The sequence below is a fragment of the Xenopus laevis genome, chromosome 8S (assembly GCF_017654675.1).
Source record: "Xenopus laevis strain J_2021 chromosome 8S, Xenopus_laevis_v10.1, whole genome shotgun sequence".
Classification (NCBI taxonomy): Eukaryota; Metazoa; Chordata; class Amphibia; order Anura; family Pipidae; genus Xenopus; species Xenopus laevis.
In genome coordinates this window covers 45271755-45288463 of record NC_054386.1, presented here as the reverse complement: position 1 = coordinate 45288463, position 16709 = coordinate 45271755, and the positions used below count along the sequence as shown (strand labels likewise).

Here is a 16709-nt window from a genome sequence, read left to right as displayed (position 1 = left end):
ACCCATTTAGTGCCTAGAGGGAATTTAAACCTCTACTTATAGGCACATAAAATAGCGTTTCTTCCCTATAGCATGGCTTTTTACAGCTCTCTGTTATATGCAGTTGGATCCTGTTGACAATGTATCATTAACCCCATGCTTTAACAACTTTTCATTATTTTTAGGGGAAAATTATTTTATCCTGGTGAGTGAGACCAGATTGCTGTCAGGACCCAACTGTAAAGGAGGCAATGACATTACAATTACTATCTTTCCTGCGACCATTGGTGTTCAATACTGTTAGAGCTGACTTATCAGTTTTAAGGTAGAAACAATAGAATTCTATCTGAGCAGCCATCAATAAACTTGTGATAGCTCTGACAGGTCTATAATTTAATTATTTTGATTCTTACTTTGTATTGCTTAACTTCCTATTCAGTCCCTCTCCTATTCATATTCTAGTCTCTGATTTAAACTTCTGCCTGGTTGCCAGTGTAAATAAGACCCTAGCAACTTGAGAGCTGACCAGAGAGCATAAAAAGTGAATCTGCACAAAAAATATAAAGGAAAGATCATTTGCAAATTGTCTTAGGCCCTAATTCATATACAATTTCAATAAAACTTGGTAAAACAGGACAACCTCTAGACATCTTCGGGGCCTGAAAAATAATTTGCTGTGGGGCCCAGTAATATCTAGTTACGCCACTGGAAGCAATTAAATTGCATTGAGATACTCTGCCATAGGGTCGATATTTATAGATCTTTCATGAATTGTTGCCTCTGGCCCCCCCCACCACCCCGGGCCAAGGGCACATTAAATTAATAGTTTGCTTTCCTTAGAGGAACGCAAATCCGCTCACCCTCATAGCTCCATTGACAGACCCAGTGTCAACTTGTGTGGTGCTAGAAAGAGCAGATATCAGCACGAAAAGCAAATGGAGCTACATGGGTGTGAGCATGAGAGCAGATCCACTTAGCGTGCCCTTGGCCTTATAACCATCAAGTTCACTCCTTTAATCCACATAAAAGCAATTTATACAGTAAAGGAAACAGGACATTTCACAGGCATATAGGTTATGAACAAACGTATGGACGTTCCTATTGGTCTAGTTTTTGCGCTTTGTGTTGGTTATTCAATAACCATTTTCAGCAAACTATAAATTGCTCACATATACTTAGGCAAATACCTACTGATCCAGATATTTTAGTTTTATAGTAACCACTAGCAAATGACTCTGGGTTGTATGAATTTACCAAGGCAGTGAAAAGACACCTCCTGTTGGCAGAAGAGCGAGCAGCCATCACCATTCAGCTTGTTCATGTCATCACATTCCTCTCCAAGGTCCCTACAAGAGAAGGATACTTTTAAAATTTGTGATAACTGGGGCTAACTCTCTCTTACATAGTTACAGTGCAAGACCAGCGTTCTTGACAAAAATTGGTGCCATTGGTTTTATGTAAATGTTAAATATAATCAGTGCTGTAAAACACAGGGTAACAAACATCAAATAAATATTCATTCAGGAAATCTGCTGTAGATATTGACATGCTGCTCAAATGCAAGAAACCTTGACAAAACTCAGGGCAGTGGAAAAGCTTCCATATTGTATGCTAACAAGATGGACATATTTCACTGAATATGATATTATATTCAGCATCTAGTAGAATTAGGTCAAAGGCAACTGGCCATGTAGGGGCACATCTATTAAAGGTCGAATTTATCTTGTCTGGCTTTTTGTCCATATAATTTGTGGGGGTTGTGGGGGAAAAAAGTTGACTATATTATGCAACAAAACTGAGACAAATCTGAATCCGAAAATACTCCAGTTAATACGTAGAAGTAAATGGCAGATGTCCCTTTTACTATCTGAAGATGTTTTTTGCCTTCATGATCTTCGAGGGTTTCAGGCATTTTGACACTGGTTTTTGTGCAACAATCAAAAAAAGTCGTGGTTTTTGAGCGGCAAATTCGAAAAACGTCTCAATTTTTCCTGCATGTGTTTTTTTGTTCAGATTTTTTAGTAAGGGCATTTGTGATTGGGAATTTGGTTGAATTTTTTAATAAAAATGAGAAAAAAACAAGTTTTAATAAAAACCCTTGAAAATGTTTCACAGCTCATCCAAGTTATTTAGCTTTTAATTCAGCAGCTCGTCAATTTTCAATTTCATCAATCTGGTTCTAAGGGTCAAAATGACCTTAGCAATCATACATTGATTTGAATAAAAAGCTGACTTCTACATGAACACGGCAGGTTTTAGGTGGCGTACTATCGAATTCGAGTTGTTCCCAGGGCCAAGGTATGATAAATCTTGAATTTAAATTCAAATTCAAGTTTTGATTATTCCCAACTCTAATTTGTGAATTTTGTCCAAAAATCCAACACAAAAGTCAAATTTACAATTCGAACTTAAATAAATCTGCACCCAAATGTTAAGTGAACCACCCCTTTAAAAATGTGTTGCCTGACAAACTACTTTATGTTTTAAAAAAGGAGATGAGATATACGTATGTCTATTCAATGTGACAACAGTGCAACAAAATCAACCCTCTACATATTCTAATTTCTCTGTTTTCTAACTATAAACCTCTTTCCTTATCTCAGATCATCATAATATGGGAAATTGTTAAATGAAAGAGCATTGCAAAAAATCCCAAGTGACCCTGTATCAACATACAGTTGAATGCAAAATGTGGGCACTCCTTGTCAAATGAACTTTTCAGTAAATTTTTAAGGGAAAACGACTACTGCAGGAATCTTTGTGTTGAAAAAAACATTTGCAAATATAAATGCATAGTTACATTTTATTTCATGAACTTCACGTGAACATAAGAACAAAGAAAATAAGTAATTGTGGCATGTGCAAAAGTTTGGACACAAGTCAGTATTTAATGAAACGCCCTTTGGCACAGATTACAACTCGTAAACATGTTTTGTATCCAGAGTCTTTAATTTCTTGTTGTGGTGATTTTTGGCCACTCTTTTGGTGATCTTTTTGGGCCCTCTACAGATTTTCAATGATGTTAAAGGAGCATTAAAGTAGAATTCAACCCATTTGTAAAAAACTGAGTACCCCCCACCCCAGATAGACCTCTGGAGTTCCATGCATCCATCTTCGTGGTCCTCGGTAAGCTGACTGGGTGAACGGTATTTCGGTGCATGCACAGTTAGAGCAGTTTGCCGGTTTGTGACAACTGCGCATGCGCGGAATTACACGGTAATTGCAGATCTCCCAGTCAGGTAATTACGGTTAGGGACTGTACATAAACAGTGATTATAACTGGAAAAGTGAAAGGGTGTCCAAGCTTTTGCATTTCCACAACTACTATTTTCTCTGTTCCTGTTGTAAAGTTTGAAAAAAATATATAACTATGCACTGACAATTGCAAATACAGATATGGGATCCGTTACCCAGAAAAACATTAGCCAGAAAACTCCAAAGTACGAATGCCCATCTCCCATAGACTCTATTTTATCCAAATAATCCAAATTTTTAAAAAGGATTTCCTTTTTCTCTGTAATAATAAAACAATACCTTGAACTTGATCCAAACTAAGAAATAAATAATCCTTATTGGAAGCAAAACCAGCTTATTGAGTTAATTAAATGTTTACAAGTTTTTCTACTAGACAAAGTATGAAGATCCAAATTATGATCCGTTATCCAGAAAGCCCCAGTTCCCAAGCATTCTGGATAACAGGTCCCATACCTGTATACTATATTTTTTGCACGGATTGTTGCAGTAGTTGTTTACTACATTCCACTTTAATAAAAGCTAAATATATAATTTGGCATGAGGTGCCCAAAATGTTGTGATCAACTGTATAATCTACACTCTGGTAATCAGCATCTTTTTGGACAGTGTATGATAACCAGTTGCCCACCAGAGATCTCTAAATGGGAGGCAACAGGTTAAATGCAATCCTTACAGAAAATGCACTGTTTATTTTTAACCTCTCTTACTCTTGGATGATTCCATCCCCACAGTAGCCACTTCCATGCCGATAAATCAACTCTGGGGACGGCTCGCTCTCCTTATCGCCAGACATGGTCACCACTTGATATTTGTAGATATTGTTAGGAATCAGATCCCTGCAAGCAAGAAAAATCATTGGTCATAATGATGTCCTGAAACTACATGAGGAAATCATTGGTCATAATGATGTCCTGACATGAGGTAGTTTTTCTCCAATATTTTAGCACTGCACATTAGCTCTCTGAGAAAAGCCTTATTGTGGATGGTACCTGCGCATTACAGTTCTGATGACTGAAATTACTGTAAATTATCAAAAGCACAATGTAATTCAAGTTTCCATTTCTACATAATTTTTTTAAGGTCATTTGTAGTTTGTGCTGGGCAGTGGTACTAAATGTACAAGTGTTTATGAAAAAATATTTCTTTTAAAACTGACACAGTTCTCTTTGCCTGGCTAAGCTTTCCTTTTACAATGATTATGCTACTTAAATGTATTTAGGTCTTGAAATCGGATATAAAATGCTTTCCACATCCAGTAGGACTGAAGAGCGTGGTTTCCTGAATGCTGTATATGCCATAAAGCATCAAGGAACAGCTGCATTGAGGGTGAAAAGATAGGGAAAAGAGAAAGATGTGTGTAAATTGAAAGACAGTGAAGAAGCATATCTTGACATTTGCAGTAAAACATATGTATTTGGGAATCCCAATCCAGCTTTGGTTTTCTTTGAAAACTGTAGTAGTTTTACCGGTAGTCTCTCTGGAGATATTTAAGGCACCATCTTTTTTTTTTTTTTTTTTATTTTTCCAAAACATTTTTACGGAAAAGGATACAGAAAATAAAAAGGTAGGGGAGGGGACAGGAAAAAAGAAATTCTTAAAAATATCTTCACTAGTATACAGTACAATAGGCAGTCGATATAATCTTTTACTCATAAACATTAATACCATTATACAAGAATGGACTTTTTCTGTCCACTTTTGATTTTCTCATTTGTCACTCAATACACCATTTTTTCCTTTATTATATTCAGCAGTATTAATGATATATTACTCTCTTTGATCTCAATGTCTGTAATTTCTGCTATGGTTCACAATATTTTTAATGCACCATCTTATTATAAGGTTTGGAAAGGTGTAAAGTCATACAGAATATGGAAAAGTTTCATTATTCTGACTCTGTACATCTGCCAAGCCAGAACAGATAAAATATTGCCCATTTCTGGAGATATGTTGTAATTTTATCTTGAACCCGAGGGAGAAATTAATGAAAAACCAGATTGATAGAAGTCAAGACACTTGAGACAGATTAATCAAAGTGTGAAATTAGAGCTCCTCATAGTAAAATTCCTTCACACTATATTCATTCCTAGGGATTTTAAAGGTGTATTTATCAAATGGTGAACTCTGTTTATCCATTGATGAATACACCTCTAAAAATCCCTTAAGAATAAATAGACAGTGGCAGAATTTTACTTTGGGGAGCTCTAATTTCACACGTTGCCTAATCTGCCCCTTTGTGTCTCCATTATGCTTGCTTATATGTCACCGGTCCAGGAAAACCAACTGGGTTGTAGAACATTTTATTTTGTAGTGAGGTTTTGCAAAATGTCTTAAATTGCTGGTAAAACTGAGAGCACATCATCTTCCTAAGGTTGAACTTAATGGACATGTGTCTTTTTGTTCAACCTAACTTACTAACTTACTATGTTACTATCTAGATCAGAAATATACAGTATCACACATTGCCGGGGGCCCTAGGCAACCATGCCGGTTGCATTGCCTCCCACTCCTGACGCTAGCAAATAGGCATGCGCGAACGATTGCACTCAAGTACAGATGTGCACATGCATAGGGAACAACATAACACCAGTTAAGAGAGTGGAAACAGGGGAACAGAGTAGGGGTAAGCTGCAGAGAAGTTTCCCCCTTAGCTTTGCTCCTTAGGCACCTAGTTCCTGCCCTGGTATCACATATTTGTAAATAAGCTAATTTTATGTTCTATATTGTAAATGTGTAGTTTTGATTTAGGCCATGACTCTAATCTTTGAGGCTAGGGATTACATCCCCTGAGGGATTACATCCCCTGAGGTGTGCTCCTCAGTGTTCCCTAGGTTAAGGCACTGCGCTTTAAATCCCAGTTCCCAGTACTTTTCATATGCAAAAGGGACTCAGGGCCCTGAATTGCCATGGGCTAATTAAACAGACAGTAACCAAATTATGGTTATATAAGTATAATGTAGTTGAATAAAGTAATTATAACACTTATGGCCTGATTTAGTGCTATTATGAGACAACTTGGAATTGTTTTTAATTTTTTATTTGTGGTTTTTGAGTTCTTTTATTCAGAAACTCTCCAGTTTGCAGTTTCAGCAATCTGCTTACTAGAATCAAAATTACCCTAGCAACCATGCATTGATTTAAATAACAGACAAATGTGAATAGCAAAGGGCCTGAATAAAAAAGATGAGTAATAAAAAGCAGCAATAACAATAAATGTATAGCCTAACAAAGTTATTTGTGTTCTTAGATGGGGTCAGTGACCCCATTTGAAAGCTGGAAAGAGGTTATTGGGACCAAAAACCAGCATGAGTTCATTAACTCATGCAGGTTTTTCTTCAAGGGGTTGTTCTTTGTAGATTAACTTTTAATGTGACATAAAAAATTATATATGCAATTGTTTTTTACTTCACAGCTTTTCAGTCTGGAAATTCAGCAACCATCTGGTTGCTAGGCTCTTGTTACTTTAGCAACCAGGCAGTGGTTTGAATGAGAGACTGGAATGTGAATATTAGAGGGTATAAAAAGAAAAATAAGTAATAAGTTAACCAGATGTGCCAATACTTTACTATAAAAAGCATTGTTGGCATTATGTTCAATGGAAAATGTCACTTAAAGCGATACCGACACATTCGTATAACAATTATACGAACGTGTCAAGGGGAAATATTCCGGGTGCAGCAACTACTTGATACTAACATGTTCCTATGCTTTTTATAGGAACGTGTCAGCATCGCTTTAAGTATTATATTGATTTATGAGAGAATTTATATTGCTATATTTAACAAATTTCTATGTAACCGTAACATAATAACTCTGAATGAAAATCATGAAACAGGAGGGTGATTTAGACAAGCTGTTTGTTGAGATCTACCGATCACCAGCTAGAGGTCTACTGTTAGATCCCGATCTACCTTTTGGGCACCCCTGGACTAAGCAGAAGAATAAACAATAAAAAGTAATAATAATAACATTTTAAGCTCACAGACCAATATTTTTTTAGCTGCCCTCATCTGAACCCTGAAAAGATGTGGAAGAGGAAGGCAACTAACTGACAAATTTAAAAAGAATAATGAAAAACAATTACAACATTGCAAGGAATCGGATATTCTTTAACATATTAACTTAAAGGTGAACCACCTCTTTAAGGATTATTCAGGCTAGAGAAAATATGGCCCTTCACTGGATGGTTTGTGAGAATAAGAATGCAGAAGAATCAGAAGTACAACATAAAAATTTGGATATATTGACTGCTTAAGCTAATAAAAACAGTAGCAGAGTATAGTAGTCAGAGAGAATTACATTTTGATGTCCCTTCAGACTTATTACAGTTGGTTGCTTTCAAAGCAAAAGGTAACAAAAGAAGATTTTCCCAACAATCCACATTGCAACCAGTATAAGCTGGTTGGATAAGGAGTGTGTCAGTATGTTAATTTAGGAGACATAGGCGCAGACAGTTATCTACTGTCAGGGAGCCGGGAGCTCCCTCCAGGGAGGTTGTCAGGATCAAGGAGGAAGCCCTCTTGAGGGAACAAGGTCGCGGTGTCCAAAGGGTTAAACGAAGAATAGTCGGGATCAGGCAAGAGTTCACAGGCAGGCAGAATACAAACAAAGTCCAAAGTCCAGGCAAAGGGTCAGGAAACAGATCAGGAACACGATTTAGGCAATAAGGCAGACAGGAAACCCAGGATACTCTTTAGGGAAGTAATCCTATTCTTGGGCGCCATTCTGGCGTCTAGTTGGCGCTTTTATTTTCAAATTTGGCTCCATTCTGACGTCATTGACGCTCTTGCGCCGACGTCGGCGCGCTGACGTCATCGCGCCGGCGCCGCTACCCACGTGGCGGCCATGGGCGCCGCCATTTTGGGAGCGACGCCGGCAAGGAGGGACGCGCTGCCCGGAGCTCCGGGCGGCGATCGTGACAGTACCCCCCCCTCACGGGGGGCCTCCGGACCACCAGGACTTGGCTTCTGGGGAAATTTGGAGTGGAACTCCCTCACCAGACGAGGAGCGTGAACATCACGGTGTCCTTCCCAGGAGCATTCTTCAGGGCCAAAGCCCCTCCACTGAATGAGGTACTGAAGGGACCCTCTGGAGATCCTGGAGTCTAGGATTTTCTCCACCTCGTACTCGAGTTGACCCTCCACAGAGATGGCAGGAGGAGGAGATTGACCGCCAGAGAACCGGTTGGTGATGGCGGGTTTCACCAGAGACACGTGGAACACGTTGGGGATTCTCATCTCTGGTGGAAGCTGGAGTCTGACAGCCACAGGGTTGATTATCTCCAAGATGGGAAATGGACCCACGAATTTTGGACCCAACTTGGGAGATGGTATCTTCAACCGGATATTTCTGGAAGAGAGCCAGACATTATCACCCACCTTGTAGGGAGGAGAGGATCTTCGACGACGATCCGCGAAAGTCTTATGAACAAGAGCGCTCTTCTCTAGGTTCAACTTGGTAGCAGCCCAAATAGCAGACATATGGGCTGCGGAATCGTCAGCAGCCGGGACGTCAGATAGCACAAAGTCTTGGGGAAAAGCTTGAGGATGCTGACCATACACCGACATGAACGGAGACCTCCCTGTAGAGGAATGACAAGCATTATTATGAGCGAATTCCGCCCATGGGAGGAGATCAGACCAGTCATCCTGGCAGAGGGATACGTGGTTCCTCAGGAACTGTTCCAGGGCTTGGTTGACACGTTCGGCTGCCCCATTCGTCTGCGGATGGTATGCAAACTGAAGAACAATTCCCAGGTCTTTGCATAGGGAACGCCAGAATTTGGCAGTAAACTGGGTGCCTCTATCGGAGACGATCTCCACCGGGAAACCATGCAGGCGGAAGATGTACTGGATAAATAGCTGGGACAACTCCACCGCAGAGGGCAACTTCTTCAGAGGGATGAAATGGGCCATTTTGGAGAATCGATCAATGACAACCCAGATCACAGTGTTCCCACAAGAGAGAGGAAGTTCGACAATGAAGTCCATGGACAGGTGGGTCCAGGGACGGGAAGGAACCGGCAAAGGCTGTAGTAACCCACTGGGGCGGGAGTGGCTTGACTTAGATGTGGCACAAACATTACAAGCAGCAACAAAGTCCTTCACATCTTTGCGGATATCAGGCCACCAGACCAGGCGTCGTAAGAGTTCAAGAGTCTTAGCTGGGCCAGGGTGTCCGGTTTGCCTGGAGCAATGGGTCTGTTGCAGGATAGGCAGACGCAGCTCAGGAGGAACAAATGCCATTCCAATGGGAGTATCTGAAGGAGCAGAAGACTGACCAGCCAGGATTTGGTCGGCAAACTGTGGATACAGGGAGGCAATAATCTTGACTGGAGGGATGATTGGCTCTTGTCTCTCAGGAGAGCGGTCCACCGGAGTGAAGCTACGAGACAAGGCATCGGCCTTCCGATTCTTGGAGCCTGGGCGATACGTCAAGATAAAATTAAATCGAGAGAAGAAGAGAGCCCATCTTGCTTGTCTGGGGTTTAGCCTCTTGAGGGACTGGATGAACTCGAGATTCTTATGATCGGTGTAAATCTGAACAGGAATCAGAGAACCCTCCAGGAGGTGACGCCACTCTTCAAGGGCAAGTTTAACAGCCAAGAGTTCTCGGTTCCCGACATCATAGTTCTGCTCTGCGGACGAGAATTTCTTGGAGAAATAAGCACAGGGATGCAACTTCCCATCAGCGGGGTGTCTCTGAGACAGGATGGCTCCGGCTCCGACTTCAGAAGCATCAACTTCGATGCAGAAGGGTAGTTCGGGATTGGGGTGTCGGAGGACAGAAGCGGGCGTGAAGGCCTCTTTCAAGGACTGAAAAGCTTCAATGGCAGATGGAGGCCACAAGCTGGGTTTACCCCCTTTCCGGATGAGGGCCAGGATAGGTGCAATGCGGGAAGAGAACCCCCGGATGAACTGTCGATAGTAGTTAGCAAATCCGATAAATCTCTGGATTGCCTTGGTACTCAGCGGGAGAGGCCACTCCTGGATGGCAGACACTTTCACGGGGTCCATCTCAAAACCCTCAGGAGAGATAATGTATCCTAGGAAGGGGATCTTGGAAACCTCGAAGACGCACTTCTCCAACTTGGCGAAGAGAGAGTTCTTCCTCAAACGAGAGAGTACCTCCTTCACCTGGGAGCGATGGCTTTCTAGGTCTTTAGAAAAGATCAGGATGTCGTCCAGGTACACGACTACGAACCTTCCTAGGAGATCCCGGAACACATCATTAACAAACTCCTGGAAGACGGCAGGGGCATTGCAAAGGCCGAAGGGCATAACGAGATATTCATAGTGCCCGTCACGAGTGTTGAAAGCCGTCTTCCATTCATCACCCTCACGGATGCGAATGAGGTTGTACGCCCCACGGAGATCCAACTTAGTGAAGATCTTTGCCCCTTTCAGCCGGTCAAAGAGCTCGGCAATCAGGGGCAGGGGGTACCTGTTTTTCACGGTGATCTTATTCATGCCCCGATAGTCTATACAAGGCCGAAGGCCTCCGTCCTTCTTCTCCACGAAGAAGAACCCAGCCCCTGCAGGAGAGGTAGAAGGGCGGATAAACCCCCGCTGGAGATTTTCTTGGATGTACTCCTTCATAGCGGTAGTCTCTGCAGGAGAGAGAGGGTAAGTGCGCCCTCTGGGGGGCATGGCTCCAGGCAGGAGTTCAACCGGACAGTCGTAGGAGCGATGTGGGGGAAGGAACTCTGCAGACTTTTTACAAAACACATCGGAAAATCCCTTGTAAGTGGAGGGCAAAGTCTTTAGTTCCGCAGTGGAGACATTCACCTTCTCGAGGGGTTTTGGCGGAAGGCAATGTTGCAGGCAAAATAAACTCCAACGAGAGATCTGCCCAGTGGACCAGTCTATGGTGGGGTTATGCAGACGTAACCACGGAAGACCCAATATTACTGGAGTAGAAGGACAGGGGATGATGAAGAATGAAAGTTTTTCTTGATGCAGCGCCCCAACTTGTACAGATAGTTCCGCCGTGAACATTGTGACGAATTCAAACTCCAGGGGTTTGTCATCTATGGCGGTAATTCGCAGGGGTGAAGACAATGGGAGCAGGGGAATCTTCATGCGTTCGGCAAAGAAGGCGTCCATGAAATTGCCATCCGCTCCGGAGTCGAGGAAGGCCCTTTCGAAGATAGACTTACTTGCCAGGTGAATCTGCAAAGGAAGGAGAAGTCTGCGTGAATTTTCTTGATACTTCTCCTGAGGCCCTCGAGTGATGCCCCCTACATGAGAAACCTGAGACATACCTCGGGGTACAAAACTCTTGGCTTTGGCAGGACAGGCGTTGGCAAAATGGGAATGCCCACCGCAGTACAAACAGAGACCTGCCATTCGTCTTCGGAGTCTTTCCTGCTCGGAGAGGCGAGCTTTTCCTACTTGCATAGGTTCCTCCAGGGGAGACGTGGACACATGAGTCACAGGGACAGCGGGTGCTTGCAGAATCGGCCTTTGAAAGCGAGGGGCCAACATGGGAGAAAATCGTCTGCTGCGCTCTCTCTCCACCTGGTGTTCTCTGAGGCGGGTGTCCACCTTAATAGATAGAGCGATCAGTCCTTCCAGGGTGTCAGGAGTCTCTCTGGAGACGAGATCATCTTTGATGCGGATGGATAGGCCTTGGTAGTATACGGCCTTGTAAGCGTCATCACACCAGGAAGTCTCCGCAAGTCTCCGCCATCAGTGTTCGGAAGTCTATAGCGTACTCATTGACACTGCGGCTTCCCTGCCGGAGCTGCAAGAGACGGGCAGGGGCGTTCGTGACCCGACCTGGAGCATCAAAGACTATGCGAAAAGCTTGGAGAAAGTCTTTAACAGCATAAGTCACCGGGGAATTCTTCTCCCAAAGAGACGTTGCCCACTCCAGTGGCTTGCCTTCCAATCGAGACATCACATACCCCACCTTGGAACGCTCACTTGGAAACTGTGTGGGTTGGAACTCAAATTGAATTTGGCACTGTGTGGCAAATCCCCTGCAGGCTTGTGGGTCCCCACTGAAGCGAAGGGGAGGTGGAATGCGAGGCTCACCTGTCGGGTAGCTTGCGTTCGTAGAGGCTGCCGCCATGGGGTAATTTCCAGTAGGTGGAGCAGCGGAGGGCGCAGAAGGCACTCGAGCAAGCAGGACATCGAGTGCTTGCCCAATGCGAACCTGCTGGTTTTCGTAGTCCTCCATGCGGGATGCCAGTCCGCGGAGCGCTCGTCCGACATCAGGTGTGGCTTCCTCAGAAGGATCCATGGCCCAAGAATAATGTCAGGGAGCCGGGAGCTCCCTCCAGGGAGGTTGTCAGGATCAAGGAGGAAGCCCTCTTGAGGGAACAAGGTCGCGGTGTCCAAAGGGTTAAACGAAGAATAGTCGGGATCAGGCAAGAGTTCACAGGCAGGCAGAATACAAACAAAGTCCAAAGTCCAGGCAAAGGGTCAGGAAACAGATCAGGAACACGATTTAGGCAATAAGGCAGACAGGAAACCCAGGATACTCTTTAGGGAAGTAATCCTATTCTTGGGCGCCATTCTGGCGTCTAGTTGGCGCTTTTATTTTCAAATTTGGCGCCATTCTGACGTCATTGATGCTCTTGCGCCGACGTCGGCGCGCTGACGTCATCGCGCCGGCGCCGCTACCCACGTGGCGGCCATGGGCGCCGCCATTTTGGGAGCGACGCCGACGCCGGAGCTCCGGGCGGCGATCGTGACATCTACATTGTTGGAATGGGAAAAAAAAACTGGAGAAAACCCAGTGGACCTGCCCACCCATGCCTGCTACCCTGCCTGTGCCACTACATCAAAGATTAGAAGTAAAAGCTCGAGGGGGGTGCGGACATCAGGAGGGGAGCCCTTCAACTTGCAGCCCTGGTGGGCCACCACTGCTGCGGTCCGACACTGATTATCCAGTATCAATTAATTGTACAGGGCAAATCATGGTGAACTCCATTGACCTGACATTTTTGTCCCTTGAATCCTGCATTAAACTGTTGTACCAAGGGCAGTCTGAAGTTACTGGGGGCATGGCCAACAGCCAAGGTACAATGTCAAAAATGCATTTCCCCTGTACTGAAGGGTGTTAAGAAAGAAAAGAATGACTCTTCAATGCATGCATATAATTGCAAGTAACATCACACATAAGGGCTCATTTATCAACAAGGGTCAACAGAAAATGCCTCCTAAGTCATAACCATTATAGGTGACAAAATGACTACATTTATATCATAAAAATGTATCCCCCTGTACTGAACAATGTTCAGAAGGAAAATACCCTTCAATGCTTGCAAATAATTGCAATAAATATTATACACCATGTGGCTCATTTATAAACACTGGGCAAATTTGCACCTGGGCAGTAACCCATAGCAACCAATCAGTGATTAGCTATTTTAAGACAGCTGCAGGTTTAACGCAAGCATTACGCACACAAGCATTTGATTGGTTGCTATGGGTTACTGTCCAGGTACAAACTTGCCCAATGTCTATAAGTGAGCCCCAAGATCTTTTTTATCAACAAGTTTCAACAGCAATCCCCTCTAAAATCTAGTATCTAGCACCAATTCTATTGAGGTAGCAAGGGTGTTTGTTTAATTCTGGCAAGTGTGTTTGATTTGGCCTTGCTGACTTTGATTAATCTCTGTCCCTAAGTACTATGTTTGATGTACGCCTCTTGGTGTCTGACTTGGCTTACTCCTCTGGTTATGTTCTTGTGAATATCCCCAGTATTGTGATTAGCTGCTATATGAGCCAGCATGCCCCCCTATACTTTAACCTCTTTGTACCACATTACTTTGAATATTGTATAATCTGGCCTGCCTTCCTGCCAACACTTGCTTTCCAGAACTGCCACCTGTGCTTTAGCAGTATTTCAGCATTCTAATACTGTTTAACTCATGACTCTGACTAGTAACAATAACCTGCAGGCTAGTGTAATTAAAAGCTTAGTCTAAAAAAAGACTCAACTACTGTGGTCCCATTGAATCCCTCATCTTGCTCCCTAGCAGCAGGTGACAAAGCATCCAAATATAACCAAAGACAAACTGAATCTCGTCCCACCGCTTCCTGCCCCTTCTCGTGCAGATGGGTTTTGGTGCGAGCGTAGCATCTGACGTCATCGCTATTGGCTCAAATTTAAAATATTTAGAGAGGCCTCGTCCAATTTTCCTTGCCCAAGGTAAGGTCTATTTTCATAGTTCTTGGGTGCTATTTCTAAGTGTTCTGATCTGTTGTTGCCATTCTGATTAAGAGATGGGATAACCGGTATTTACATATTAACACCCCCACTTTCTCTCATATAAGAGAAAGATATATCTAGCATAAATGTATAGTACACTGCTTTATACTCCAAATATGTAATGTACAAATTCTCCCAGTTTAAACTTTGTTACTGGCTTAGTTATAACATCTGCATAGCTTTTTATTACATAGACCCATCTACCCCCATTGCATTTTTAACTTCTGGTGGTCAGTGCGAATGTATCAATCTCTTTTAGTGAATCTATTTCATCTTTCATTGCATTAAGCCATATCTGTGATTGGGGTGAATCTGTGGCTTCTCTAAAAGTTTGTGGTAAAATTATGTTGTTAGTATCTGATCATTACAATCTGACTTTAATACATAGTCATCTAAGTACTGAGGGTCTTTTCTGTCCCTTTTGGGGTATCTTGTACAATGGCTGCCTTGTATTTGGCCATTATCATTGCCCTCTGCACTCTTTACTTCAGATACTGGGACCTTCCCAGTACACTTTTTGTAATGAATTATTTTTGTCATATCCTACAAAAATTCCCTTTTTACACATTGAGTCTAGTTTATTTCTGTTATACTGGTAAGCAAAGAATTCTGACCCAAAAGTTTTCATCTTTGATAGATTAGGCTTTCTCCCAGCAGTCCCATTTTAATGGGGTGAGTACGTTGCTTAGGTCTCGTGTCTTATGCTCTTCTTACTTAGCAGTGACAAAGTTCTTTGCCATAAATTCTGTGCCATTATCAGACCGTATACATTTGATATTTAATACTGTATCACTCTCAATTTTCAGGAAGTACAAATATTGCACCAGAGTAATCATTAGTAAATGCTATGGCATATCTAAAACCATATTTTGCTATTGGCTGTATGGGGCCTGCTAAATCACTGTGTACTAGTTCAGGTGGTTGTTTGGCACGGGTGTCCGACGCTCTTTTTCTGTTCTGAACAAATTTTCCCTAGGTACAAATTTCACAATTTAGGTGAGACTTATAAATCTTACCCTTAATCTTCATTCCATTAACTTTGTAGTTTTAAAGATCTCCATAATTACGGTGACCAAGGATTTCATGCTAGGTTTGAATAGCATAACAACCATTACAACTATCACCTGTCTCATCAAAAGTGTTCATATAATAAAGTCGATTATACAGTATTTATTGATGGTGAATTTGGTACCATTCTTATGGATCAGTTCACTCCCATCTTAAATTTAACAGATGTGTCGTTGCTTGTTGCTGCTTCAACAGAGAAAATGTCCTGTGGATATGTGGGGATATACAGTTCATTTAGTAATGTTGTCTTTACTCTGTTCCCCTTGTTGTCAGTCAGGCACACTTCTGAGTCACTCTCCTCAGCCCTACACCAGAAGTCTTTTTACCATCCACCAACTCCATGTTGTGATTGTCCGGCTTGAATGTCTTTTTAATGTTTGTAATTATATGTGATGTTGCTCCTGTATCCACTATTAGTCCATTTGGTGTTAAACTGTTTGACTGCCTCTCACTTATTTTGAAGGCAAATGTTTGCTCTATGTCATCAGCTGCTTGCTTTACATTCTCCTGCCCCTTGCGTCTGCTTGTATAAGCTAATTATTTATGGCTTACCTTTCCCAGCATAGTGGTTTCTTAGGATTTGAAGCACTTTTCTTCCATCATCAGCTGCTTCTCTCATAATCAGAGACAGACTTTTATCATCCAAAAATTGAATTACCTTAGCATAAGCCTGCTCTTTCTTACTTCTGTCCTCATCCAAGTCTGTGTTCTCTGTGGGTTCATGCAGGATGTTTTCTTTAAGATGCATATGGCGCGTGTGGCCTACAAACTTTGTCTACTCCTCTGCCAGTCCTGACCTTTGCCCGTGTACTGAGCACTCTCGGATCCAGCTTTGTACTGTGATATTGGTGTGTCTGAGTCGGCCTGTGACCTCGATTACTCTTTCGTCTCTTGAATCTGTACTGCTTCTCCATATTGGTATCAACCCTTGTTCTCCATTCTAGTCATAATGTTTGGTTCCCTTGCCTGCCCAGAATTCTCTCCCTGGTCCTTTCACGTTAACCCAAAACCATATATTTTTGTAAAGTACACATTCTGACAAATACAAAATAGGTTATCATGTTTTTCTACTCCAAACTACCATACTGCAAAGCAATGCTAGAGGCAGCGTTTTTTATGACTTTTCTGAAAATCGCCTAAAAATATTACAAAGGCCACATTTTTCTTACCCAATTTCTTACATA

At 42.5% G+C, this 16709-nt stretch overlaps 1 protein-coding gene across 1 annotated transcript in view; it reads right to left on the bottom strand.

The window, feature by feature from the left end:
- LOC108700041 (pappalysin-1) overlaps positions 1-16709 on the bottom strand; it is a 212755-nt gene that overhangs the window by 102437 nt on the left and 93609 nt on the right. The window contains exons 8-9 of the mRNA XM_018232903.2: positions 3942-4070; positions 1234-1325 (exon numbers count right to left, since the gene is read on the bottom strand). Coding sequence (XP_018088392.1) covers positions 1234-1325; positions 3942-4070 — 221 coding nt within the window. The remainder of the gene's footprint in view (positions 1-1233; positions 1326-3941; positions 4071-16709) is intronic.